The sequence below is a fragment of the Dermacentor albipictus genome, chromosome 7, assembly GCF_038994185.2.
Source record: "Dermacentor albipictus isolate Rhodes 1998 colony chromosome 7, USDA_Dalb.pri_finalv2, whole genome shotgun sequence".
NCBI classification, from domain to species: Eukaryota; Metazoa; Arthropoda; class Arachnida; order Ixodida; family Ixodidae; genus Dermacentor; species Dermacentor albipictus.
In genome coordinates, this window is record NC_091827.1 from 98,343,085 (window position 1) to 98,370,553 (window position 27,469).

Below are 27,469 nucleotides of genomic sequence, written 5' to 3' on the forward strand. Positions count from 1 at the left end.
TGATAGGGCGAACGCGGGGCGCGCATGAAGAACGGTGATATAAAAAAGAGCGCGAGGTGGAAAGCGAAGGAGAAAGGTATAGCGGAACCATGCGGCGGAAAGCTGAGGAGGAAGGTATGGGGAAAAAGAAGAAAAGAGTAATGCGGCGCTCGCCGGATTCGCCGCAACGATGGCTTTGAGAGGACGTCAGAGTAGCGGGTGTCGTCTGTATGCAAACAAAACGCTGCATGAGCGGATGTCTATCTGCTGCAGCTGCTTTGAATCGCGCCCGCGCGTATGATTAGCGAGGCAGTTGCGCCACACTTCGCTTCGTTTGCAACGTGCCGCTCGAGTCAAATTGTCCGCGCCAGCCCATACATCGGGAAATGAAAAGACGTATGCGGCTGCGCTCAAATTTAGCCCATCAGTGAGTTATTTCCGGTTCATCGCTCTCAGCTCGGTTCGTAACTTATTGTCATCAAGCTTTTTCGTTAACCTCCAAGGTTGTGCTCTATACGTTAGCATCAGTGCAATTCAATGGTTGCACACTTTTTTTCCACGAAAATGGTAAGCTCCCAGACAAGATTTGGTAATACGCACCATCTGATCTCCCCCCCCCCCCCTCCCCAGCCGATTCTTATTCTTCTCTAAGTTGCACTTTCATGAGCAGATTCCCCTGTGGGAAACTGAACAAGACAAGCGTACTCAAACAGAGACTGTGGAAGCAGACTAGCAATCAAAAAATCTTATTCCCTTGACATGCTATGGAACATTGCCTATATCGTTGTTTTATTGTCCTTCAACCTTACTCTTAGGCTTTCTCGGTTAAGGTCCTCGATCATTTGTTAAATTATATCGCCATTGTTGCTGAGCCGGCAAATGTTATCTAGAACGCGAACATTACTGAGGTATTCGACGGTGATTCTTACTCTCAAGCCCTTGTTAGTCTAATAGCCTGAATACTTTTGCTACACAGGCAGTGAATACCAATGGGATGTTGCTTGTTTTCCTGATCTCTTTCTTGTAACGAATTTTCTTCTTTTCTAGTGAAGAAACGAAGGATCTGTGATCTCTTCACAGATATTTGGCGATATATTCACGTGTGATCCCTGTACTCCTATACTAAGCAGTGCCTCCATGACTGCGGGTTTTTTCACTGAATCAAATACATTTTTGTAATCTATGAATGCCCTATAAAGGTGGATTTTTTAGTTAACCAATTGATGAATTGCGCAAAATTATGTGATTTGTTGTAGAATATCCCTTCCTTTAGCCAGCCTGTTTTGTTGGTGAATTGAGGTCAGGATTAGTACTGATGTTCTTTTGAAATGATCTTGGTGAATACTTTTTGCTGTACCGCAAGCAAACTAACCGGCCTATAATTTTTCAGTTCCGTAACGTATCCCTTTTAATAGAATAATACCTTGCCACATGGAGTTTAAACGCCTTCCTTCACTTAATGCGCATTAACAGACATTGTAAAACATTTTCTTACCGTTCTATTGTCACAGGGTGTCAATAGAACGATAGGTGTCACGTGTCACTATTATAAGCCATGATATTGCTACGGAATAGTATTTCCAATGAAGAAGTGAGCAGTCAGAAGACGATGACGACAATGGGAAGCTAGCGCGGGCTGTTGCCTCTTGACCAAGCGCAGCGTATTACGTTGTAAATATAGTTGTACATAGCTTTTCGTCTGCGTCTTCCTACGTAACATATTTGGTGGAGGTGGACGTTCTCTGTACCTCGTCACGGAGCTTCGCAGTGGACGGTACGTCGAGCCTTCCTTTATGGCTCCCGGCGACGACAACTCGAGTCAGCGCCCTCCGACACCTGCTGCCACTTCGACAACCTACATCACTCTCCCTGCTCCTCGTGATTCTGGCGTATTCTCGCGCAGAGATGGGGAAGACGTCGAGGACTGGATCAGCCTATACGAGCACGTCAGCCGCAATAACCGGTGGGACCCTGCCATTATGCTCGCCAACGTAGTCTTTTACCTCGGTGGCACACCTCGAGTTTGGTATCGCACGCACGAAGATGAGCTCACCAGTTGGGATTCACTTAAGGCACAGCTTCGAGACTTGTTTGGCAACCCCTACGCCCACCAACTTGTCGCGCAGAAGGCGCTTTCCGGCCGGGTGAAGACGTCAACAGAGCCCTATGTTACGTACATTGAGGATGTCTTGGCTCTGTGCCGCAAAGTTGACACACACATGACTGAATCAGACAAGGTATCCCACATCCTCAAAGGCATTGCCGATGACGCCTTCAACTTGCTCGTATTCAACAACGTCGCGACGTTGAAAGCAGTTATAAAAGAGTGCCGGCGCCTGGAACTCGCTAAACGCCGACGTATCGACCAGCAGTTTGCCCGTTTGCCCAACACCCCAGCGACATCTTCCTGTGCCGACGCTCCTCGTCCCAGCAACACTGGCGATATTACCAGGACCGTCCGGCGTGAGATTGAGGCCGCCTATCCGGCTGCCTTTGACTCCAGGCCCACCAACGCACCTGCAGTCACGGTTTCCCTGATCCAGGCAGTTGTCCGCCAGGAATTCAAAAACATGGGCCTTCACACCATCTGTTCGGCCCATCGCCCTGATACCCACCCGGCTTCTTCGATTCCGCCCCGTCCCGCATCTTCTTACCCACCACGTTTCCGTAAGCCATCTGAAAGGCGCACTGCTGACGACAAGCCCACTTGTTTTCACTGCCGTCGAATCGGGCACATTTCTCGGCACTGTCACAGTCGCTGGACTTTCCCGACCTGGTCTTCTTATACTGCCTACTCTCGTCCCTCAGGTGGCCCTTCAAGTCCATATGCCGCACGCTCCGATAATGCCGCCACTGATTCTCCTGCGCCGAACCGCCCATATTCTTGTTCACCTTCGCCCCAACGACGACAATCTCGCTTTCCCCAGCCCCGTCGCTCCTTTTCGCCGACTCCCTTCGGACGCCGCTCCCAACCGGAAGACTAGATGATGCAGCGCCTCGAGGTGACGCTGCATTGCTCCCTACGCCGCCAAATCCTCCACTGACGTTGCCCACTCATCTGCACCTTCTTGACGTGCAAGTCGACGGTGTTTCTGTATCTGCTGTTATAGACACTGGGGCGCATTTGTCGATCATGAGCGCTGGCCTTCGTAACCGCCTGAAGAAAATAATCACTCCCGCCACGACGCCTGTTGTCCGTGTCGCCGATGGCGGAACAACCCCCATAATTGGTATGTGCGCCGCCCGTGTCTCCTTCGCCGATCGCTCCACAATCGTGCTGTTCACAGTCATCGCCCACTGTCCCCACGACATTATCCTCGGCTTGGACTTCCACTCCGCACATTCTGCTCTCATCGACTGTTCCACCAGTACTCTCCGCCTTGACTTGCCTGTTCTGTATCCCGCTGAACCACACCCAAGTCGCCTCAGTTCCGTCGACTTCGTTCGCTTGCCACCTATGGCACTGACTTACGTTGACTTACTGTCATCCCCACCAGTGCCCGACGATCACTACATCGCGGCTCCTATGCAAGACGTCCTACTTACCCACGGGATCACAGTACCTCATACCGTTTTATCTATTACGGCGAATCGCGTCTGCCTGTCAGTGGTCAATTTTGGCTCAATGACACAACTCCTGCCACGCGGGATGTCGAAAGCCCAGCTTTGCTCATTCGAGGATCACTCAATAGCATCTATTGCAGTAGACGATAATTCGGCCGATCCTGCTCTACCATCGCAGTCCGCAACTTGTAACATCGCCGACTTATAGAAAATCATTGCGCCCGACATGCCGTCTGAGCACGCTCGTGAGCTCTACCGCGTTCTGTTTTCCTGCAACAATATTTTTTTTACTTTAATGATCGTCCTTTGGCTCAAGCTACAGCTGTCAAACATCGCATTAATACCGGTGATGCCCCTCCTATTCATCACCGCCCCTATCGAGTGTCACAGGCTGAGCGTCAAGTTATTCACGCAGAAGTTCGTAAAATGCTTGCCAAAAACATCATAGAACCGTCGTGTAGTCCATGGGCGTCACCTGTTGTACTGGTAAAGAAGAAGGATCGCTCATGGCGCTTTTGCGTGGATTACCGGCACCTTAACAGGGTTACCAAGAAGGACGTGTATCCCCTACCTCGGATTGATGACGCCCTTGACTGCCTCCACGGTGCTCGCCACTTCTCATCTATTGACCTTCGCTCCGGCTACTGGCCGATTGCCGTGGACGATCTCGACCGCGAGGAGACTGCTTTTTGTAACACCCGACGGTCTTTATCAATTCAAAGTGATGCCGTTCGGTCTATGTAACGCTCCTGCCACTTTTGAACGCATGATGGACTCCCTCCGTCACGGTTTCAAATGGTCCACGTGCCTGTGCTACTTGGACGACGTTATAGTATTCTCTCCAACGTTCGCTACACACCTCGAGCGTCTCTCGACAGTCCTGGATGTTTTTCGTCGAGCCGGTCTGCAATTGAACACATCGAAGTGCCAATTCGGCCGTCGCCAGATTACCGTCCTTGGGCACCTCGTTGACGCGAACGGAGTGCAACCAGACCCAGGCAAGATCCATGCTGTTACGCACTTCCCTGTTCCCAAGTGTGTCAAGGATGTGCGCATCTTCATCGGCGTTTGTTCCTACTTCCGCCATTTCGTGGAAACTTTTGCGGCCATAGCACGACCACTAACCGAGCTTTTAAAAAAAAAGATACCCCTTTCCAGTGGGGCGATAACGAGGCCTCTGCATTCTCGCATCTAATCGACCTTCTCACAACGCCTCCCGTTCTGGCCCATTTCGATCCTTCTGCGCCTACCGAAGTCCGTACTGATGCCAGCGGTCACGGAATTGGCGCAGTCCTGGCACAACGCCAGCGCGGCAACGACTGTGTTATCGCTTGCGCCAGCAGGCTCCTGTCATCTTCCGAGCGCAACTATTCCATTACTGATCGTGAGTGTCTGGCCTTAGTTTGGGCGGTTGCGAAGTTCCGCCATACTTATATGGCCGACCCTTTTCCGTTGTCACAGACCATCACGCGCTTTCCTGGTTATGCTCCCTGAAAGATCCTACAGGAACACTTGGTCGCTGGGCCTTACGCCTCCAAGAATATTTGTATACGGTCACCTACATATCTGGCCGACTACAGAAAGACGCTGACTGCCTGTCTCGTTACCCGGTAGACGAGCCTGACGACGCCGGCAGTAGCACCGCCAATGGAATTTTCTCTGTGTCTGCCTTCGCTAACATGGCCGATGAGCAGAACCGAGACCTATCGCTGCGAGTACTCATCGAGCGTCTGCACTCTACACCTACCGACGCGTCCGTTCACCGATATGTCCTCCACGGCGGCATTCTGTACCGAAGGAACTTCCTCCCTGACGGATCTGATCTTCTTGTCGTGCCAAAACATCTACGACAAACTGTGCTCTTTGAGATGCCTGACGCACCTACTGCAGTACATCTTGGGGTAACCCGCACGTATGACCGCTTCCGCCGCCGCTTCTATTGGCCTGGTCTCGCTCGCTCCATCCGACGCTATGTTTCTGCCTGTGATACCTGCCAGTGTCGGAAAACACCACAAGTGCTACCTGGCGGTCTTCTTCAGCCGATCACCGTCCCTATGCAACCGTTCTTTTGTGTTGGGTTAGACCTCCTCGGTCCCTTTCCCACGTCCTCCTCTGGGAACAAATGGGTAGCTGTCGCAACTGATTACGCCACCCCATACGCTATCACGCGGGCTCTCCCAACCAGTTGCGCCACTGACGTCGCGGGCTTTTTCTTGCGTGACATCATCTTACTTCATGGCGCCCCGCGACAGCTGCTTACTGGCCGTGGTCGTAACTTCCTCTCCAAAGTTATCGCCGACATTGTGCGTTCCTGCTCCACTCAACACAAGCTGACTACCTCATACCATCCTCACACCAATGGCCTGACAGAGCGGTTAAACCATACTCTTACCGATATGCTAGCCACTTACGTTTCCAAGGACCACCACGACTGGGATATTGCCCTTCCTTACATGACATTTGCTTATAATTCTTCCCGGCACGACACAGCCCCATTTTCTCCATTTTATCAACTCTACGCTCGCGAACCGACCTTGCCCCTTGACTCGGCCCTTCCTCCTCCTGCGATCTCAACAAGCGAGTATGCGCGCGACGCCATCGCCCTCGCCGACCATGCACGCCAGCTTGCCCGTGCTCGACTGACGGACTCGCAAACCACTCAGCAGTGTCAGTACAACGCCCGCCACTGTGACGTGCAATTTTCGCCTGGTGCGCTCGTGCTCCTGTGGTCGCCCTCTCGTCACGTCGGACTTTCAGAAAAGCTCCTTTCGCGATACACAGAGCCCTACCGCGTTCTGCGCCAGGTGACGCCTGTGACGTACGAAATATCTCCTGTGCGCTCAACCTCGTCATCTACTCTGGCATCTAGTGATGTAGTCCACGTCACTAGGCTCATGGCCTACTACACTGCTTCCGAGTCCAACCTTTAGTCGCTCCGGGACGGCGCTTTTGCCGCCGGGGGTGGTGCTACGGAATAGTATTTCCAATGACGAAGAAATGAGCAGTCAGAAGACGACGACGACGATTGGAAGCTAGCGCGGGCTGTTGCCTCTTGGCCAAGCGCGGCGTGTTACGTTGTAAATATAGTTGTACATAGCTTTTCGTCTGCGTCTTCCTACGTAACAATATTGTTACGGAGGGGTGTCAAAAGGTTCTGTATACAATATGTTAGTGTTTTATCGGACGTATAAACTTGTAAAAATTGGCACACTAACTAAATAGCAGCCATGGTGTCAAGTGCGTGTACGCAAACTGCCATGTAGCAATATTTAAAATACGCAAATGTCACGTAGTTGAACAGAGCCAAAGTAATGTTGTTTACCGTTGCATTGAGATATGCCGATTCTTTTAAGCCGAAGCTTTCTCTGACTATTTCATCTACTTTCATCTACAGCGGCTGCTGATGCTGTTGTCTTGAACGCCGCTAACGCCAGCCACGTCGGTGCGTAGTTGAGAGGCACGTCAGTAATGCCAGCCCCATAAGGGCGTGGTTTAGACGTGACAGTGCCAGAGGAACATAAAATGCATACGTTGTCGGTGTTTTCTTTCATGCCATTTGTTTATGAGCTTTCGTTCTCGAAATTCCGAGAACAAAGTTGTGGTTCAGTAATGTACTGAATCATGCTGAATTGTGATCTACTGAACCACAACGAAGGTTGTGGTTCAGTATGATTATGCGCCAAATGACGCCCGCATTGTCGACACATGATTTTCTGCGACACGGGGCCCTTAACGCTATCACGTTAGTACATGACAGGAGTGTGGCACAAAGGAAGGACGACCTAGGAAGCTCGTGTCAACATTTACGCCACGTCGCATGTGCGCAATGCTCTCTGGACCTCGTAACTAGGAGTGACTCCCCACAAATGCGGTGCAAGAGCTACCGCCGTAGTCTCTGTGCTCAAGCGGAACAGCAACGACTCTAGATGGAGGAGCTGGGCAGAACGTTAGCGATGGAATAAAGGGAGAGAGGAGGCAGTTTTGTCAGCTACAATGCCGCAACCCAGAATGGCGCCGAAGCGTGAACTTCTTGCCGAGGATACGAAGGCTCCCATAAAGAGTCCAGCGGAGCAAAAACAACAAACACAAGCGGAAGATGCGCGGTACCATTTCACATCACGTTACGACTGTCGCATGCCGTCAATATATCACCGCCAATAGCGTCAGTGAACACAATCAGCAGACAAAGCTTCGCTCACATTGATTCCCTCAGTGGGTGCGATCTGCAGAATTTTTACACTTCGCGTAATTATATAGTTAGTCCTACTTAATTAATCATGTTCTCTAACACTATATTTTGACGAAAAGTTTCAATGAAAAAGTTGCAGAGCAACCAGAAAAGCTGTCGATACAGCTTTTGCTGCTCAATACGTGTTGCGTAACAGTATTTTTCGGAGCGTGAAAGAAGACCGGGGTACATGCAAAACAGCCGCGCAACAGACTGCTCGAGGCACTTTGCGTGTATTCGCGGGTGTCGTCTCTCACGGTCGGTAGAACACGTTTATGTAGCATGTAATCAGTAGCAGACAATTGTATCGGGGGTTTTTATGTTGCTCTACAGTTTTCTCGGTGACACTTGTCATCTAATTGAATTATTTGAGAAATAAAACAATTAAGACTAATCTGGTATTTAGATGGACTCCAAAAATAATGAGGGTGTCGCCAAGCAAAGGCAAATACCATTATCTTGACTGTCATGCTACGTGGCATTCCATGCTTTTAAATTTTGATGCCTGGCAATTGCGACACCATGCATATCAGCAAATTAAACGCGTCATCAGCGATTCCTCTAAATATGTGACTGAATTTGTCAACCTCAGACATCTTCTTGTCAACGCGCTGACAAAGAGCTAAAACAGCCTGAATGTACACCAGATATGGTTCAGTTGATGTTTGGGTGCGGCAGGAAAGATCCTACTTGGCTACTCGCTGGCACCCGACTGGCTTTCTGAAGAGCTCCTCTAGTTATTGCTTGCGGGTGTCTCAACTAGTCAGTTCTTCCTGGTGTGTTTGGAACCAAACACGTGCCTTTCCCTTGATATAGTCGATAACATTAGCCAGCAATTATGATTGGGTCCCCGCAGTTGTTCTTCCTGGTTAATTCATATTCAATTAGGCAGCCTTCCACGTCCGTCACTTCATTACTGAAAAAGATACCATGGTCTCTGATTTGGGCCAGGAAATTTGAAGTAGTAGCCAAGACTGAGCCAGCGGGCATTTTAGTCGACATCATCGTAGGACACACGAGATGTGCACTGCAAAGTCCCGTGGAGTCCTTCAGGTATACACCCCCCTCCACAACAATTGTTACAAGGAGATATCAAAAAGGGTTTCTATACAATATTTTTGGAGTGGCAGCAAGTGGCACCACAACTACAATGATGGCAGGCTGGGGCACAGCTGGTCCTCATTCTCGTCTGCTATGCAAGAACGTCTTATTCGTCTGCAAAATCGGTGGCTTATAAGCATACGTTATCAATCTATCCAGGCGTATGCACAGACATATTTGCTTCACACTTCTTTAGGGAAATAATCTAATAGTGAAGTATAAGATATTAGATAGAGTAAGAGAAGATAGCTATGAAGAGCGTAATTAAAACATAAAATCTATTTATACTATCCGCTTGAGCCCGTACAAGAAGAAACGTGACCTCCCTGTGAGTAGAAGCCTTGCAGAGGTATTTCTCGCAGAAAAATAAGAGGTACTCTATTGGCGACCTTCCAAGTAGCCGTCCCGTATTGATTTTTTTTTTGCAATAAGAAAGCTGCCAATAAATTCGTTATAGAGGGAACTATTTTCACAGTACGACGCACTATACTACTTTTTCCCACAAGCTCTGATGATTGTAGCTGCGCTGTAAACTTCTATTACTAAAACGCCGCGCATCTAGCCGAGTACACGGCTCGATGCCCGATAATTCATGCATTGCCCTATTCAATTCATTGTGCCCTTTCGGGTTTCTTTGCTGGATCCAATTTCCTGGCAGTCTGCCTGAATTCAGAGTCATGTCTCCATGCTAATTCCAGATAAACGTGCATTTCCTGGCACACAGTTACTATAAGTTCCGAGGGAACACCCTTGCAACAGCGGTCTTCGTGGCTCTGGTTGTGTCAACAGACCACCTTCCATCACGCTGACATAACGCGCTTTTTCTTATGTACACTAGGCTCCTGGCTGGTCAAGTCTGGTCAAGTCACCGAAACGTTTAGAGATTTGGACAGCATGTCAGTGATTAGTCGACTCAATTTACCTTCCTTGTTCGCAACGTAGCTAATTGTGCTCTCTAGCACGGTATTCTATTGAGTTGTTGATTGCACGCATTCATCGATCAACCGCCATGTTACTTCCAGTTTCGACAAGCCGGCTACATTGTACATGGCATGAGCGCCGCGACTAGTACTCCGTTGCGACTACAACATTTCGAGCACTAGCAGAGTCACTAGATCGCACGCTGTCACGCTACATGAACATGCCGCCGTTTCAGGAAGTGCCCAATTTCCATTGCATAGTTGTTTATATCAAGAAATCGTTTTAATCCTTAAACTTTGCGACTGTTTTCATGCTTAGTAAAAGCACATTACAGAGAGCTATTTAAACAGTCATAGCCGAAGTTAGCAACATCATTTCATATTGTAATATCACCATGGAAATTTTTAGCAGTAAGGTAGCAGAAAGGTGAAGAAGTCGGCTGGAGTGAAGTGCCTCTACCCTTCTACACTATGCTTGGAAAAGGGTTTGGAGGGAATAACAGATATACGATGTAAAGAGGAAGCATAGCGGTGGTATGGTAAACAGGATGATGGGAGCTGCACAGCATACTGCTTCCGTACGTTGCGTACGGGCACACTTCACAGCACAGCAAAGTAATCTTTGCAGGCAGAGGTAGAGGTTACTGCACTGTACTTAGGAGGATGTCTATAGTTATCAGAATGCTTGCCGCTGCTAGTACCGTTGTAACATTTAAACCAGACAGTAGCAGCCGCAAGGCGTCGGTTATTTGTCCAATGGGGATTTTTCAGTGCACTGTCCTATCTCGTGCTGACATCCTAAGGCCCGTGTGTGCGTCGTAAATCGTGCTCATGTATTCAATTCCGTGTTTGCGCGGCTCGCTTGAAGGAATGGTTCTGAGAGATAGATCGATACCGATTCAGCTACCTTCTGCGGGACCGGCCTAATTGGGGCCAGGGAGATCTTGTTTTGATCGACAGATTATCAACCCCGATGACACGATCGCCTTCCCAGGCGTTGCACTCATGCTGATGCCTTTTTGTGGGACACACTCGTCTTGATCATTTGGATTGAGTATTTTTATCTCCTTCCTTGTTGAGAAAAATCCTTGGAATTCGTCTAGTATGGTCCATCGCAATTCAAGCACTTCATTTCTTTTACTGTGCATGAATATATGTCATGGTTCCCGGCACAGCGAAGGCATGCCGTCTCACCCAACGTTGTCCGACCTGTGCAGAGCACGCTGACATGGTCTAGCTATTGGTGCTTGTGGCAATGCAGTGGTCGAGACACATAGGGACGAACTGGGTGTCTCACGCAGCCCATCTTCAAATGATCAGGCACACTGTCTCCCTTGAAAAGAAGCTTGACGCTTGGCGAGCGACCGAAGCGATGAAAGTCGATGACCTTCACTCTTAAAGCGTAAAGCAAGCTTCGTGTTGCAAAAGTAGGAAGCCGTAGTCCAACATTCTTCGCAAGTAATCGCTTCTGAGCGGCATGATATTTTTCTCGCCCACAGTAGATTTGCTTATGCAACGCTAAAGATTTCAATTATAATCAAAACGTATTATTTGCATTGAAATACCATATGTTATAGTCATTGTTAGATTTCACAACAAACCTGAAAGATCGCGTATTAGTGGCAAAATTTGATACTTTCTATATACTCTGTCAGAATGACGCCTGAGTTAGGAAATCGTGTACCTTGCTGCGACTGCGCTCATTTTATGTACATGGAAAAATTATTTGCCTACTAGGAATGACATAAAAACTATGCCACCAAAATATATACGAAATTGAATAGTGCAGTGCTATACAAGGTCGCAGTGTGAGGATAGCAAGAGATTGGATACTCAGTAATTAGAGCTGGAGTGCAGCCGATGATTTCATAGAGCCGCGATTTCTGAGAAAAAACAAGGAAATCTTCCGTTGTACAGAAGGCCTCTCGCCAGAATAAGCGTACGAGGTGGCAAAAAGCGCTACAATCATTTTTTTGCGCACCACTGCTTCACGTGTTACGCGGCGGCAATTGGAAATGTACCCGCAGCTATTCCGAATGAATATAAATTTTGCAATACATGTGAGCTACGAAAGAATGTATGAGAAATGGATGCCATTTGCAGTGTTTTGTACATTTGATGTCGCCGGCCATTCCATCAAAACCTCGCAATGTTTTAGGCACATTGTGCCTGCGATGTAAAATCTGCTCAGCTGTTAATTCCTCACAGCTTTTAGTTTTCTCCTAAGCATATCTTGAATTAGCTTTATCACCTGATCACTGGCTGTACAAAAGAATTCAATATCAGGCCTCAAACTATTCACTCGTTGAATATTTCATTTCGGTAGTCCATAGTTTTTGTGGTGAATTTTTGTGTAATTTAGAATGCTGATGATTCGATGTGCTTAACTTTTCGCTGCATACATTATGTTTATGCAAATGAATATTGGTTTAGTTTCCTTTCTTTTTCACGCGTCGATGATATAGCTAGCTGAATATTTATTATTATAAAGATGACTTTGTTCATTTTCGACACTTTAACCTGGTAAACCTCTACTTATGGGGATCCAGGGAAGTTTCGTGATCTGTTGTTTTTTTTAGGTTTATCCCGTGTGAGAGCGAATTAGCTCCATATAGCATGCATTACCACCAACATCAATTTCGGCATGACAACTTAGATTGCTAATAAGTCCTGATTTTCAGCAATGTAAGACCAGAATTTCCTAAAACTTAGGATAAAAATTTACGGGGCGTTTGGTGAGCTAAAATGCCTTCAAAAAAATTGACTTTTCTAAGGAGTATTTGCCCTTTTTCTAAAGATGGAAAACGTTATACATTCAAAGCAGGTAATCATTACTATTTACTCTCGCAAACACCTTAACAATTACACAAATGTCGGAAGTAGTAAAAGGAATGAAGTGATTTCATTATTTAGCACTTGTTTTATCATTTATATTTGTAATTAAAGAATTTTCAAAGAGATACGGTTTACCCGCCGCGGTTCCTTAGTGTCTTCTGTGTTGGGCTTCTAAGCACGCGATCGCGGGATCGAATCCCGGCCACGGCGGCCGCATTTCGATGTGGGCGAAATGAGAAACCACCCGGTTACTTAGATTTGGGTGCACGTTAAGTAACCCCAGATGGTCCAGATTTCCGAAGTCCCCCATAACAGTGGGCCTTGTTATCAGATCGTGGTTTTGGCACGTAAAACCTGATAATTTTAAGAGAAATATGGTTTATGCAGTCGATCACTTTGCCGAATTGTTCCAACGCATTGTTTACTATTCTAGAGCAGATGGCAGCTTGTTATCGCACCTACCACTTCCATGCCTTTCACTTCAATTTCACACAATTATAGTCAACCTATATTTCACATTATTTATCCCCGGTTGCATGACCACATGTGACCACAACACGTAATGCAGAGAATTGTACAATTTTTTTTCATTTTCAGCATTTATTTATGTTTTCTTTACGGTGATTACCACGATATCATGAGTGCTGAATACTTGATCGGTGTGCACTACTATATTCTTATAGCTGATAAATAGTGTGTCCAATCCTGTCATAATGCGAATGCGTCTCCACGGATATGTCTCTTTTCACAGCACTGTATACGCCTCAGTTGTCATTGTAACGTTGCAGCGCTGCAAGGCAGCTAAGGAAATGCAGGCTAACATCTAGCTGTTTGCATGCACAAGGTGTTCTTATTGAGCTCCGATGTGTTCGTTTTCTCATGGTGAATATTGTAGAACTACAGATTTTGTAGCATACTCAGCAACTCTTTCGCAGTTTTATAGCGCTGATTTATACACTATGTCACGCTACAACACCTGGCTATCATGTGCTAACCAGTTTGAAGAAGTCTCGCTGAATGGCGTCTGGCATTGTAGAGCCTACAGAGCAAAAAATCATTCTTATTACCCCATAACCCCTTCTCTCCCTACCATTTCAGTTTTCTCGACCACAATGCTTTCCCAAGCCTCGCTCACGAGACAATAGAAAACGCGTGTCCTGCCATCTAGCGGAAACTATATGCCAAGCACAATGCCAATTCAGTATTTCCACTTCAGTAATATGCTGCTCGAGAACTAGAACCATTCGGAATTTTTGTAAATGTGAGCTCAGGTGTGTGTGTGCTTTCTGCATGACCAGAAGTTGCGTACCTGTCAGCGGAAATGAATTGTGCTAGACGTATTTGAACAACATCCAATATTTGCACTATCGTAATTCGTCCTTCCATGAGCTTTTACCCAATGAAACAATGTCACCTATATTGTATGCTCATTCTACAGTGTTCTTTTTCAGGTACACGGAACACTTCACAGCCTCATTGTCTCCAGAAAAAAGTGGATACAGCGGACCCATAATGACAGTGTATGAAAGATGTAAGCATCAGCGTGAATCAGATTCAGTCTTCTATACCTATACAGGAACACACGGAAAGTTTGTGATTACGTGCATTGTATATTTACTTATTATTCACTAAATGCTTCATAGACTTAACATTCGGGCACGGACATAGGGAAACAATAATATATTGCCTCTTTATGTAGAATACAAAACCTTCTAAGGACACGTTGCTCTGCCACTGAGGTGACGGCGGCTGTTGTCTCTTTGTGATATCTTTGGTTTACTTGAGGTTTAACAAATATTAGACGTGTGCTGCTTTGACCTAGCCTTCCAATTCATTACCATAACACTGCCAGGGCTAAGTTTAGTAACCGTTGCATAAGCATCGAAGAAGTGTATGAAGGAGCAGCTGTCGTCGTAGCTTGCGTTGTACAGCAGAATATGTGCAACATGCGAGTTCTCGAATTCGATTCTCAATGGCTCGAAATGACCTTTTCTTCCACCTCCGAATTCCTTGTTGTTAAATGTACTAAAACGTTTACAGTAAATTTTACTCCCAAATGTACAGATAGTGCAGTTCAAAAAGCAGTTCGTATTATGCATCCATTATCTTGCTCCATCGCCTCCTAGCTTTCCATGTTTATTACCGCTTAATGTGATTATACTCTTGCTTGTCTATTCTAGTTGATTTCTTACTGTAAACGTATGTCTCAAATCATATTTGGCACAGTGTCCACTCTACTTGTTATTGTGTGTCCTGCTAAATAGCAGGAAAAATATGGTCCAAATACTGTTACCTTTATTTACGACAAACGAAGTATCATTTTGTTACAGCTAATACATTGGTAACTTCATGACATTGACAGTTGGGTTCTTCAGGACAGCATTTGTTCGGCTTACTAGCACGCGTATGATCTTGCATGGCTTAACGACAACTGCTAACGCAAACAAAATTTTCTGGCAAGGCATATTTCATAATTTTCAACCGCTGATGCCTTACTGTAGTCTTTGTCACAAAATGAGCTTTCCTGTAGCAATGTTATGTCTAGAAGCAATTGAACGGCAACGTTGTTTCTCTAGAATAGCTAAAATAAAAAAAAGGTTAAGGAGACCTTACACGGCAAAAGTTCTCTAACGCATGGGTATGCGCTAATTGTATTTTTGATATGAAATTGAATAACTACTTTAATGTACTGCGAAAATGAAAATTTCCACAAAGCAAGGGAGAAATATCTAAAAAACTTACATTTTTGGACCTCATTGAATGACTATTGGGAATATCGATGCTATTAGTTTGTGGGAGGCGGCGCGAATAAGTAGCCGCCGTAGCCACGGTTTTTTATGAGAGAGAGAGAGAATAAACATTTTTATTCGGTGAATGCAGCTTTGGAGAGGCGTCCTCATTCCAGAATGCCTTGAGCTCGGGCCGCGTCCTGGGCCCTCGCAATCAGCCGTTGCTGATCCTTGAGGTCCGAGCTGGCCAAGGCTCTCTCCCAAAGCTCGTTAGTGGGGTAAGGGTTTGGAGGATTTAATGGTGCCGCTCTGCAACCCCCTACTATGTGCCTGAGGGACCCGGGCTCTGCGCAGAAGCGGCATTGCGGAGGGAATTGTGTAGGGGCTATCAGATGATTTCTGGTTGGGTGGGGGAATGTATTAACCTGTAGAGCTCGGAGGAATCTGCTCTCTAGGTAGTGACTTTTGTGGGGGTGCATATGTTCTGCGGGTTAGCTTGCAGTGTTGTGTGATGTCTTAGTGCGAGACTAGAGGGTGCATGCGCTTGGGTTCAGATTCCTCGGCGTTAGCTCGGTGGGTAAAATCTCGAGCCACGTGGTTGGCGACCTCGTTGCCAGGAATGCCTTGATGAGCTGGCGCCAAGATGATCATGACTGATCTCGTTGACGGCTTTTGATTGATGATCCGGAGCGTAGTGATATGAATTCTGCCGCTAGCAATGTTGCGGCACGCCTGTTGGGAGTCGGTCACTATGACTTCAACCTCTGTTTGGGAGAGCGCCAGGGCTATGGCCACTTCCTCGGCTTGGAGGGGATTGTTTTGTGTGAGCGAGATGCTGCTGCGATGTTCTTTGTTGACGACTAGGGTGGCTGTTGTGCGTTTTTTTTTTAAGCTGGCCAGCAATGGTGCCGCGGGATCGCGGGAGAGGCTGATACCGAGCCAGCGTGTTCTATTCTCGCGCGACATGCACGTGAGCCGTCTTCATCGTCATCTGTTCCGGAGGCGATAGTGACGCCGCTACAAGGTCACGATCTGAGTGCGAAGCGCGATTGAAAAAAATTGACAGCCACATTAGCACATGCCGAATGGGTTTAAGGTGAAAGCCTTCACGCTCAAGAGACATTCAGTTATTAACTTCACATACTCATTCGAATGTTCCGTTATTTCTTATTAATTATTTTTTCCCGCCAATGTTCGGGATTCGAGTACTTGACGCTACCTAAATAACTACAATTAACCGATTGCCCTCAGTCCCCAGCAGCTGCGGAGCACCTGAACAAGGCGGCGGTCAGACCTATAACGCAGCAGAGGGTGCTAAAACCTCTTGGTCAGGACAGGTTGCCAATGGAAACTGACTCTGTCAACCTTTAACAGCCGAACTCTTTCGAGTGAGGCTAGCTTAGCACGGCTCTCTGATGAACTGTCAGACATTGTTTGGGATATCATTGGCCTTGGTGCGATTAGAACTGGCGAGGCTTATGCACTACTGAATAACGGCGACATGCTCTGCTAGAGCGGTCTCGCAGATAAGAATCCATACGTGGTGGGATTCCTTATCCGTAAGGATAAAGCGGGCAAGATTGACGATTTCTATAGCATTAATGAGAAGGTAGCAGTAGGCGTGATCAAACTTATTAAGAGGTATAGATTAAAGGTAGTACAAGCTTTCTCTCCAACATCCAGCCCCGATGATGAGGAAGTAGATCAGTTTTTTGAAGATGTTGAAGCAGAAATGAGAAAAGTGCACCCTCAGTATACTGTAGGAATGGACGACTTCAAAGCAAAAGTGGGGAAAAAGCAGGTTGGTGAACGAGCAATTGGCCCCTATGGGCTCAATTGTAGGAACGCTAGATGAGAGATGCTGGTAGAACTTGCAGAAAAGAATAAGCTTCGAATAATGAACATCTTTTCAGGAAGCGTAACAACAGAAAGTGGACCTGGAAAAGCCCTAATGATGGAACAAGAAATGATATTGATTTTATGCTTTCTGACGATACGAGAATGTTGCAGGATGTAGAAGCGAAAGGTAGGGTAAAGTTCAGTGATTATAGACTAGTGAGGGTTAGGATTCACCTCAATTCGAAGCTAGAGTAAAATTGGTCAAGAGGAAATAGGTCAACGTAGAGGCAATGAGGGTAAAAGCAGAAGAATTCAGGCTGGTACTTGCAAACAAATAGGCAGCCTATGTGCTTGCACGACAAAAGACGTCAAAAACTGAATATGTCCAAATAAAAAAAATAAGTTAGAATTTGCGAAAGTGTCAAAAATGATCAATGCGAAAATAAGAGATACCCGGAACTATGACTTGAGAAAGACTGAAGAAACCGTAAAAAATGGGCGCAGCCGGAAATCGGTGAGAAAGAGACTTGGCGTAGGACAAACCAAGATGTATGTACTGAAAGACAAGCAGGATAATATCATCAGCAATCTCGAAAATATAGCAAAATCAGCGGACGAATTCTATACTGACCTGTACGGTACCCAGAGGAGTCTGGATACCTCCATTAGAAGGACTAATGAACAGGATTTAGAAACTCCTCCTATAACTAGCGATGATGTCAGAAAGGCTTGGTAAGACATGAAACAAGGAAGAGGGGCAGGAGAAGATGGAATAACAGTCGATTTAAGCAAAGATGGAGGAAACATAATGATTGGAAAACTGGCCGCTTGTTATAAGAAGTGCCCATCGACTGCAAGGGTCCCAGAAAACTGGAAGAATGCAAACATTATACTAATCCACAAAAGGAGAGACGTTAAAGAATTCAAAAACACTAGGCCCAATAGCTTACTTCAAATAATACATAAAATGTTCACCAAAATAATATCCCATGTAATGAGGGCAACACTGGACTTTAGTCAACCAAGGGAACAGGCTGGCTTCAGAAAGAAATACCCTACAGTTGTTCACATCCATGTCATTTATCAGGTAATCGAGAAATCCGCAGAGTACAATAGGCCTCTCTATATGGCGTTTATAGATTACGAAAAGGCATTTCATTCTGTATACACCAGCAGTCGTGATTACGTAGTGATGATACACTACGTAATCAAGGAGCGCAGACCGCTGACGTAAATACCTTGGAAAATAATTACAGAGATTTGTCAGCTACCCTAATTGTACACAAGAAAAGTAGGAAGATACCTATAAAGAAAAGAGTCAGACAGCTAGGCACAGAAGTATTCAAGCTATTAAACTGGGAAGGCTTTGGAGTAAAATCAACGGTGAATATGTCACCAAGGTTTGGTTTGCCGATAACATTGTTCTATAGCAACACTGCAGACGAGTTACAACAAATGATTGAGGATCCTAAGAGAGATAGTGTAAAGCTGGGGTTGATGATTGTTATGCTGAAGACAAAGATGATGATGAATGTAATGGCGAGGAAGCGGGAGTTCAGGATTGCCATTCAGCCTCTAGAGTCTGTGGAGGAGTACGCTTACCTACTGAACTAATCACAAGGAACACTGTTCATGAGAATGAAATCCATAGACGAATAAAAATGGGTTGGACCGCATACAGCAGGCGTTCTCAGCTCCTGGCTGGAAGCTTACCATTATCATTGGAAAGGAACGTGTATAATAAGTGCATTTTACTGCTGCTAACAAATGAAGCAAAGACTTGGAGATTGACAAAGAAGCTTGAAACCAAGGTAAGGGCCGCGCAAAGAGCGATGGAACGAAGAATGCTAGGGATAACGGTAAGGTACAGAAAGAGAGTGGTTTCAATCAGAGATCAAACGGGTGTCGCCGGTATTTTTATTGACATTGAGAGAAAAAATGGAGCTGGGCAGGTTATGTTATACGCAGGTTAGATAACGCGTTCACCATTAGGGTTAAAGAGCAGACACCAAAGAGAAGTGAAATGCAATCGAGGACGACAGAAGTCTATATCGAACGATGAACTTAGGAAATTTGTGGGCGGTAGTTGGAATCGGTTGGCGCAGGATAGGGGTAACTGGACATCGCAGGGAAAGGCCTTCGTCTTGCAGTGGACATAAAATACACTGTTGCTGATGATGACAATGAAATAAGTGTGTGTTAATTAACGTCGGCCTTATCACCACTTGAGATCTAGGGTGTGATTCCTACCAATGGGTGTTGGCTCGATTGTCTTAACTCTATAATAATTAACAGTGCCTTAATGAACTTAGCCGTAACACCAAACATTGTGGTTAAGAATGTCACATAAGCGTCAAGGGTTTCACTCCCAGCGAAGGTCCTGGGTTCGAGTGACTTAACTATCTCTTTCTTAAGTAACATTGCATTTTCTTGCAATGATGATCGAGCGGCATGGGAGCCTGCAGCGGAAGAAGACGACGATCGTTAGAGCAGTGGCACGAGCGCGAGGGGCAGTATGGGAATGCAGGCATGATGAGTGGCATCGGAGCAAGCAGTTGAAGAAGACGGCCATGAACAGGCAAGCAAAGGTACGAGCGCGTGTGTGCGTGAGGCGAGCTTACATGACTTTTCATACCGCAGTCCAAGTATTCCTAACCATCGAGGATATGACTCACTTAGGGCTTCCGCCTTAATATGTGCGACAGGCCCCCATATGGAAGAGAGACTGCAAGCCTGTAGGTATAGATGAGTGGCAATTCGTAGCGCCCGTTAAGAAGTCCAGGTAATGTGCGCGTGGAAGCACAGGGCACTAACAGATCTCTGATGGTCGTGGCTGAGAGTGTCTGGACACGCGCGCATTGTCGTCTGCGTAAAGGACCTGGTCTTGTGTTGTCGACTTCTGCGCAGCTTGTGCGATCCAATTTGGCAAGCGGAATTCAGGCTTATCGGTTGCTTCTTGGCGTGTGCTGACTGTTCCAGCTATTGAAGAGAACAACGCAAAAGACGGTGCCATAGAACGGCGCACAATCATGACAGTGGCGTAGAACTTCGATTGGCGTCGTTCCCTGTTGCCCATACTGATTCATTGTGCGTCAACATTTCAGGTACGGGCAGGGTTGTGCAGGGCGGCGTACACTGACGTAGGCTATGCATCAGCGGAAGATCGGAGCACAGAGCAACGGAAGCTTTGCTGAATACTTGCTGCGAAATCTCCAATGGCAATAGCGTCAGCGTTGCGGTGGTCACTGAAGGCATCGGCAAAGTTGTGCTTCTGGCTTCGTCGTGACCGCGAGAATGAAGTTTGTGCCTCGTGGCGACGGTGGGAGAGCCTCTGAATCGGCGATGAGTGAGGTACCCCCTCACGGAATCAGGATAGCTTGCAGGAACGTCCAAGGAAGGAGAACGGTGGGCAGTACTGGAGCCGAAAGGGGCTGCATTTAACCGAGTGAATTTCTTGGAAAATGTCGTCGCGCATCTGTCTTTGAAATGGGGAGAAGCCTCAGTGACCGAGTGAAGTTCTGATGCTGGAGCCGGCTCATGCTGCGGATCGCCATTGGTGGACGTAGGCGATGTGGAATGACGCAGAATGACGCAGAATGACGTGACTGTTGCAATGACGAGAGTTGTGACTGAGCTCTTGAGGAGCTGTAGTGAGCAAGGACGGCTGCCCGTAAGTTTTCGTAGGAGTTGGGGCCGCTTGCAAGCAACCGGAGCCTGAAACTTTGTTGCTGAAGTGGCTCTCCAACTAGATAAACCAGACACCGGCATGTCAATATAAAATTTTCGCACACACTAATACTGCGGGACGTTTGCCGGACTGCATGAGGCTACGTCACATTCACCTTGGAAGAGTCGGTGTGTTCACGCTGGCATTGCTGGGCTAATCAATCGGGTCACCAGTTTGAGGGAGGTGATGCGAAGAGTAGCCGCCGTGGCTACCATTTATGTAGGCCGCTAAGCCATGGTGGAGTGATATCTCCGGAGGGGCTTATTCCACGGCCACCTAAGCCGAGCGCCAGCGTTTTCAAATCTCGAGCTACATGCACATTAGCCGTCTTCTTCACCGGCTCTGGAGGCGATAGTCGCGCTGCTGCAAGTTCAGTCGTTCTTCCTCATTTAAGGACGGAGAAGTCAGATTTGTTACTCTAGCTTCGATTTACTGCTATCACAACACACTGTAAAACAAAGTTCAAAGCAGCCATACAGCTGAAAATTGTTTCTGCAAACTCAGCCTAAGCTAGGGTAGTTTTACGAACACGTCTAGTAATTAACAAAGAACGCTTTTGTGGGCTTCATACCTTCAGATTTGTGTATGACGTATAAATGCAGCTAAATATTTTGTATTCATGTTAAGTGCAGTCCAGTTTGGATCTTAGTGTTCGCTTACCAGAAAAAGAAAGCTTTTGTTGAGTTAAAAATCGAGTTACAAATGCTCTTATTACCTATGGACAGTTGATTTAGTCTTGCAGCATAACATTGTTTCATTTACTGCTCCTTTCAAGTCACAAAATATTATGATTATAAAGGTAGTTAAAGATACGTTCCTGTACATATACATTATTTTTATATATACTTGTACACCCTCTCTGATACCTATGTACATACTTCGCCTTCAATATCCCCGTATCGCTTGTGTACTTTGTTAACAAATCGGCACAGCTTATTTAAACGCCATTACGTAATATTTCGTTTATTTCAGGTCGTTAGGTTAAATAAATAAAGTGAAATATTTATGGCTAAGGCCAATGAAAGGGAGATCCAGCTTTGTATATTATTCACTCGCTAAATTAGTAAAACGTTTGACTTCAATACGTATTATTGCGATAGCAATCATATGGACGTCAACCCACACGTCAACCGCGTCTGGGATACGTCTATCACCTTCGGTTGCCACCTCAAGCTGTGAAATGTTTGAACCTCACGTCTCGGCCTTCCATTTACGATAGGGATAACTTTATGACTAAAATATCTGATGTTTTATTGAGCGAAACATGGTCATCCCTGATAACTTGATAACCTCGTCAGTATCACATATAGCAGTGTCACTGCCCTTGTTGAAATTTAGATGGTGCACGCATATAACACGTGTAGGCACGGCTCTGGTCAACCTCTCCTCTGTCAATGAGGATGTCATTTCTGCTTTCGATGCCAACGATACCTCCTCTTCCGCTGCGTGCACCCTCTCACCCAGTTAGGCCGATGGATGTCAGTTTTGAAGAGATGATACCGACTCAACATGTGCCAGCACACGCTGCTCACCTCAAACACCTATTGACGTCCTATCGCGATGTATTGGACTTTCATGACCGCTCTTTGAGCGAGACGACCGTTGTAACTCACCGGTTCGTTGCTGAAGCCGCCAGAACCATCAGACGACGGCCTTATTGCGTGTCCCATGCTGAGGGGCAAGTGAATCCGCGCGAGGTCGACAAGGTGCTCAACAAAAACGTCACTGAACCATACTGCAGTCTCTGACCATCACCTGCCGTCCTAGTAAAGTATAAGAATTGCATCTGAACTAAACGTAACAGCGCAAACATATAAGACGAGCCACAAAAAGAAGCCACAAAAAGAAGCCACAAAAGTAAACAAAAATGTAGATAAAGGAGCGCACCTGGTTGCGCATATAAACTCTTGCAGCAATTGTGAGGCGCGACTTGATCGGACAATTATCCTTGGAAAAAGCAAGAATGAACATGCGCGGCTTGCCTTAGAGGCCTATCACATTAAAAGTCAAGGAAATAACTGCATTAGTGACACATCGTTGTCCCTGCACCAATCAGAATTTGATTTCATACGTTTGCGTATATGATAAGATGGCTGACGTCAGTAATGCATTCTGTGCGCCTGCGCGATTATGTGGCCTAGGTATATAAATGCATCGACGATGGAAGGAAAAAAGAAGTTGTTAGTCAGCGCCAGTGTGTGTCGTGTCTTTTTTTTGTGGCTCGTCTTATATGTTTGCGCTGTTACGTTTAGTTCAGAAGTATGTACCAACTAGGCCCAAATGAAGTGTTGCTATAAGAATTGCAGCTAGGGCTTCTTCTACTTTGAGTAGTGTAACTTGAACAGTGTCATACCTAAGGACGTTTACCCCGTGATGGATGACGCCCTGCACTGTCTTCACGGGTCTGCCTACTTGTAATCCATCGACCGTCGCTCAGGATACTGGCAGATTTCTGCAGAGGACTTCATCTCGAAAAGACCGCATTTGTAACGTCCGATGGTCTTCTCCTGCTTAAAGTTATGTCGTTTTGCTTATCTAATTTCACCGCCACGTTTTAAAGAATGTGGGACTCTGCTTCGCGGCTACTAATGCTCGCCATACGTCTGTTATCTTGGTGATGTAATCGTTTTTTTTTTCACGAACATTTGAGAGCCCCCTGACTCACCTATCAGCACTGCTTGGCATTTTCTGATGAGCTGGCCTGCATTTGAAGTCTTCAAAGTGCGGCTTCGTCCGTCGCGGAATTGCTGTCCTAGCCCACCGGGTGAGTTCTCGTGGCGTCAAGTCTGACCCCAACAAAATTCGTGTCGTGAAACAGTTCCCTGGGTGGTGTTCTGCCAAATACTTCCGGAGCGTTGTTGACGTGTGTTATTATTTGTGACGTTTTGTCAAGAATTTCGTCGACTATGCCTGTCAGCTAAATTGCTCCTGAGGAAGAAGCTCACATATTCACAAAGCCTTAAGCAAGCCGATACATTCCGCATGCTCATGAAATTGGTTACTACTCCATCCATCTTGGCGAATTTTGACACCACATTGCCTAAAGAACTGCAAACCGATATCAGTAGACACACCAGTGCGGCTGTTGTCGTGCAGCCGCCACAAGGTGAACACCGCATCATCACCTACGTCAGTCGTCTCGTTTCCTCTTCAGAGTTAAAGTTCTCAATCACTGAACGCCAATGGTTTGTTCTAAATTTGGCAGTCGCAAAACTAGGAGCTTTGTTGTTTAGCCGTACCCTGCTTCCTGAAAGAGCCGATTTGACGACTTGGTAACGTGGCGCTAAAGCTTCAATAATATAGCACTGATGTCCTTTATAACGGCGCCGTGCACGAAAACGGAGCTTGCCTATCACGACATTCCGCCAACTTTCTCGACTTCACTGCGCATGATTTCGACGCGAGCGTCCTCGCCATTTCCGACTTGAGTGATACACGCAGCTATCAGCTCAGGAATGGAAACTTGAGGTTCATAATCGATTGTCTACGCTCGAATCACTCGGACCCGGCCCTCCATTTGGCCACTCTGCATGACAATGTTCGATACCGTCAAAATACCACCTTTCACGGTCCTGAGCATGTGCTCGTAGTAGCTACGACCCTGAGTTTTGCTCTTGTCCAACAGTTCTATGATGCCCCAACAACCGACCACTTCGGAGTATCCCGCAAATACGACCGCGTGCGGCGTCGCTTCTTGCCGTGACCTTACCGCACTGTGAGCCGGAACGTTACTAGTTATGAGCCTTGCCAATGGCGCAAGCGTTCATGCTTGCAGAGTACCGGCCCGCTTCACCCTATAAACATTCGAACTTGTCAGCCCGACTTTTGGCCTTGTTCTCGTTGGACCATTTCCGACATCTGTTTCGGAAAACAAGTGGATCGCCGTGGCCACTGACCACGCGATAGAATACGCTATCGCACGGGCAGTGCCGACAAATTGCGCTACTGATGTTGTAGACTTCTTGCTTGATGATGTTATTCTCCACCAAGGCACTCCACGGCAGCTGCGGATAGATAGCGGTCGGCATTTTCTTTCACAAGTTGTAGACGATAGTTTTCAATCGTATTTCACACATCGCAAGCTAAACACCATCTCGCACCCGTTGAGTAACGAACTTACAGAACACCTCAAACGCACGCTCATCATGATGCTATTCATGTACTTTTCAGCAGAAAACCGTGATTGGGACGAAGGCTTGCTTTATGTAACACTCGCACACAGCTCGTCCCGCCCTAACGCCACCGGCTTTCCCCCTGTTATTTCTTCCTTGGCTGCCACTCATCCTTGCCCTTTCAGACACTCATTCAATCAGCCACGCACGTTTCTATGTAATTTGCGCGCGACGCTACTGCTCGTGCTCAAATGGGCTCGTGACATACCAGAGGACCGTCTATCTGCTTCACAGCTGACTCGAAAGGCCTGCTACAATAGAAATCAACGAACCATCGTCAAACCACACTCATTGGTCGTTCTTTGAACGCTTTTCCGCCAGGTTGGCCTGTCTTCGAGACTTCTCTCCCGCTGCTTTGGGCCGTACACGGTGTTAGGCGAACTCACCGAGGTCACATACGCGATCAACACATTGAATGGTCGCTCGTAATCTTCAGTACCCTCCACCGACGTCGTGCACGTGTCCCGTCTCAAGCAGTATGCTTCAGCCTGCAACCATTTGCTTGTCTAAGCACCGAAGTGGCACTCCGACCACCAGGTGTCATATATTACAGGCCATTCCTCTATTCTGAAGAAGGCGCTCAGAAGGGCGATGGAGATGGCGCTCGAAGATGCACACTCGTGGTTGTTATTGGACCGCCTTGGCTGTGGCTCCCTTGTAAACGTAATTTAGCCTCCTCTTTATCTGCGTCACAATATAGCCTTCACTAGACTGCTATAGAACACGTGCTACGAGCATCCTGAGGGCTAGATTCGCCACAGTATGGGATGCTTTTTGATAAAAAATCATGCAATGCACGTTAATTCGACCTCTTTCCCGATAATGAGATGTACGGTTTGCTGGTGCTAGTATCGGCGAACGCAGCGATGTTAAGCGCTTCAATGATGAGCCTGGTCATCTCGTTAACGCGTTTCTCGAGAACCACCGTATAATAAAGGTGGGGCCCGCAGGTGCATCTATTCGAGTGCTGTAAAAATAAATCATCGGCTTGCTGTTGAGAATACTTTCAAGCTCACGTAGTCTATCGTTAAGGCATCGCCTGGTCGGCCCGTTGTAGCTAAGCCCGAAGGCTGTAGGAATTTAGTAGATGGCACATGCCATACTCACTGAAATCGTATCACGGTGTTTCTTTTTTCAAGTTGTTTTTTTTATACCACCTGGTGTGGTGTTCCTACAAAGATTGTTCAATTTTGAAGTAGTAAAGGCAAGGCGCAAAAGACGAGGACTTAGGGAGAAGAACACAAACGACAGGACCGGCGCCACTCACAACTAAGTTTATTTTCGCAACAAGCCTGCCTTATGTAGGTCATTCACGCCAAGTCACGCACAAAACTTTAGAAGTAAAAACCAGCAATCTATCGACCATACAGGAATGTCATCTGGCACAGATTGTTCAATTTGTTAGGCACTGAAGACGCAATAGGAACGGTACTGCGTGTTCGTTGTTCTAAAGTGGTGCCACAGTCAATGAATGTGTGATATCAGCACTGCCATTTTCTTCTGCACATTCTGGCACGCTGACATGACTTCTTCCGAGTGAATTTGCTTCAGAAAACCTTCCGCTACCGATATGGCCAAGTGGATAGGTTAACCTGAGTGCCAAGTCGCTTCATTTGTTGTTTGAAACTTGCATTTGGTAAATGTTGGCATGATGTACTTGGAACATTACTTCAGCGCATCTTCAGAATGCTTCGTTTGACAAGTTTAGAGTGCGACGAATGAATAGAGAGCAATGGCTTGTTAGCCCGCGAATGATGAAACCAGCATGTCTGATGGTCAGTTAAAGCCCACTGAAGGTGTAAAAAGCGCATAACACCGTCATTTGGCACATCGAAACTAGTCTCGCTTGGCATAAAACACACTCCCGTAAAACACTTGCTACATTGGCACATACCTGCTCCAAATATTCGTACGAACAATCAACAAAAATGAGGGAATCATTGACATATCCAAATACTTACACAGCTTTCGCGTTATTTAACTGTTTGTCTAAGCGGTTGTGTAACATGGCTAGAAACAAATTACTCACGACTGGGATTAGGGGAGCCCCGATGCACTCACCGTATTTTCGAATGAGCGGTGACGCCTTCCAGATCACGAAGCTAGACGACATATAAAAACAAGTAGTTTTAAAAAGCTGGCCACAGCAGTTCCCACTTAATTTGGAAACCTAAGAGTGCCAAAGCCGTCAATTCTGCGTTCAACGTAGCTCATTAGTTCACTCTGCGGTAACCAGTAATAAGTCGTTGATGCCACCTGAAAAAAAGCTTTTAGATCTTGTTAGCAAGCATCTTCACATAATTTAAAACCCACTCAGTTTCAAACTAGGAATGGGCCCCTGATGTATAATAGTTGCAGCTTTCACAGCCGGAACA

The 27,469-nt window shown here is 46.5% G+C and overlaps 1 protein-coding gene across 1 annotated transcript in view; it reads left to right on the plus strand.

Moving 5' to 3' along the window:
* Window positions 1-27,469, plus strand: part of LOC135916835 (uncharacterized) — a 136,276-nt gene that overhangs the window by 21,517 nt on the left and 87,290 nt on the right. Inside the window, exon 3 of the mRNA XM_065450268.1 lies at window positions 14,079-14,158. Coding sequence (XP_065306340.1) covers window positions 14,079-14,158 — 80 coding nt within the window. The remainder of the gene's footprint in view (window positions 1-14,078; window positions 14,159-27,469) is intronic.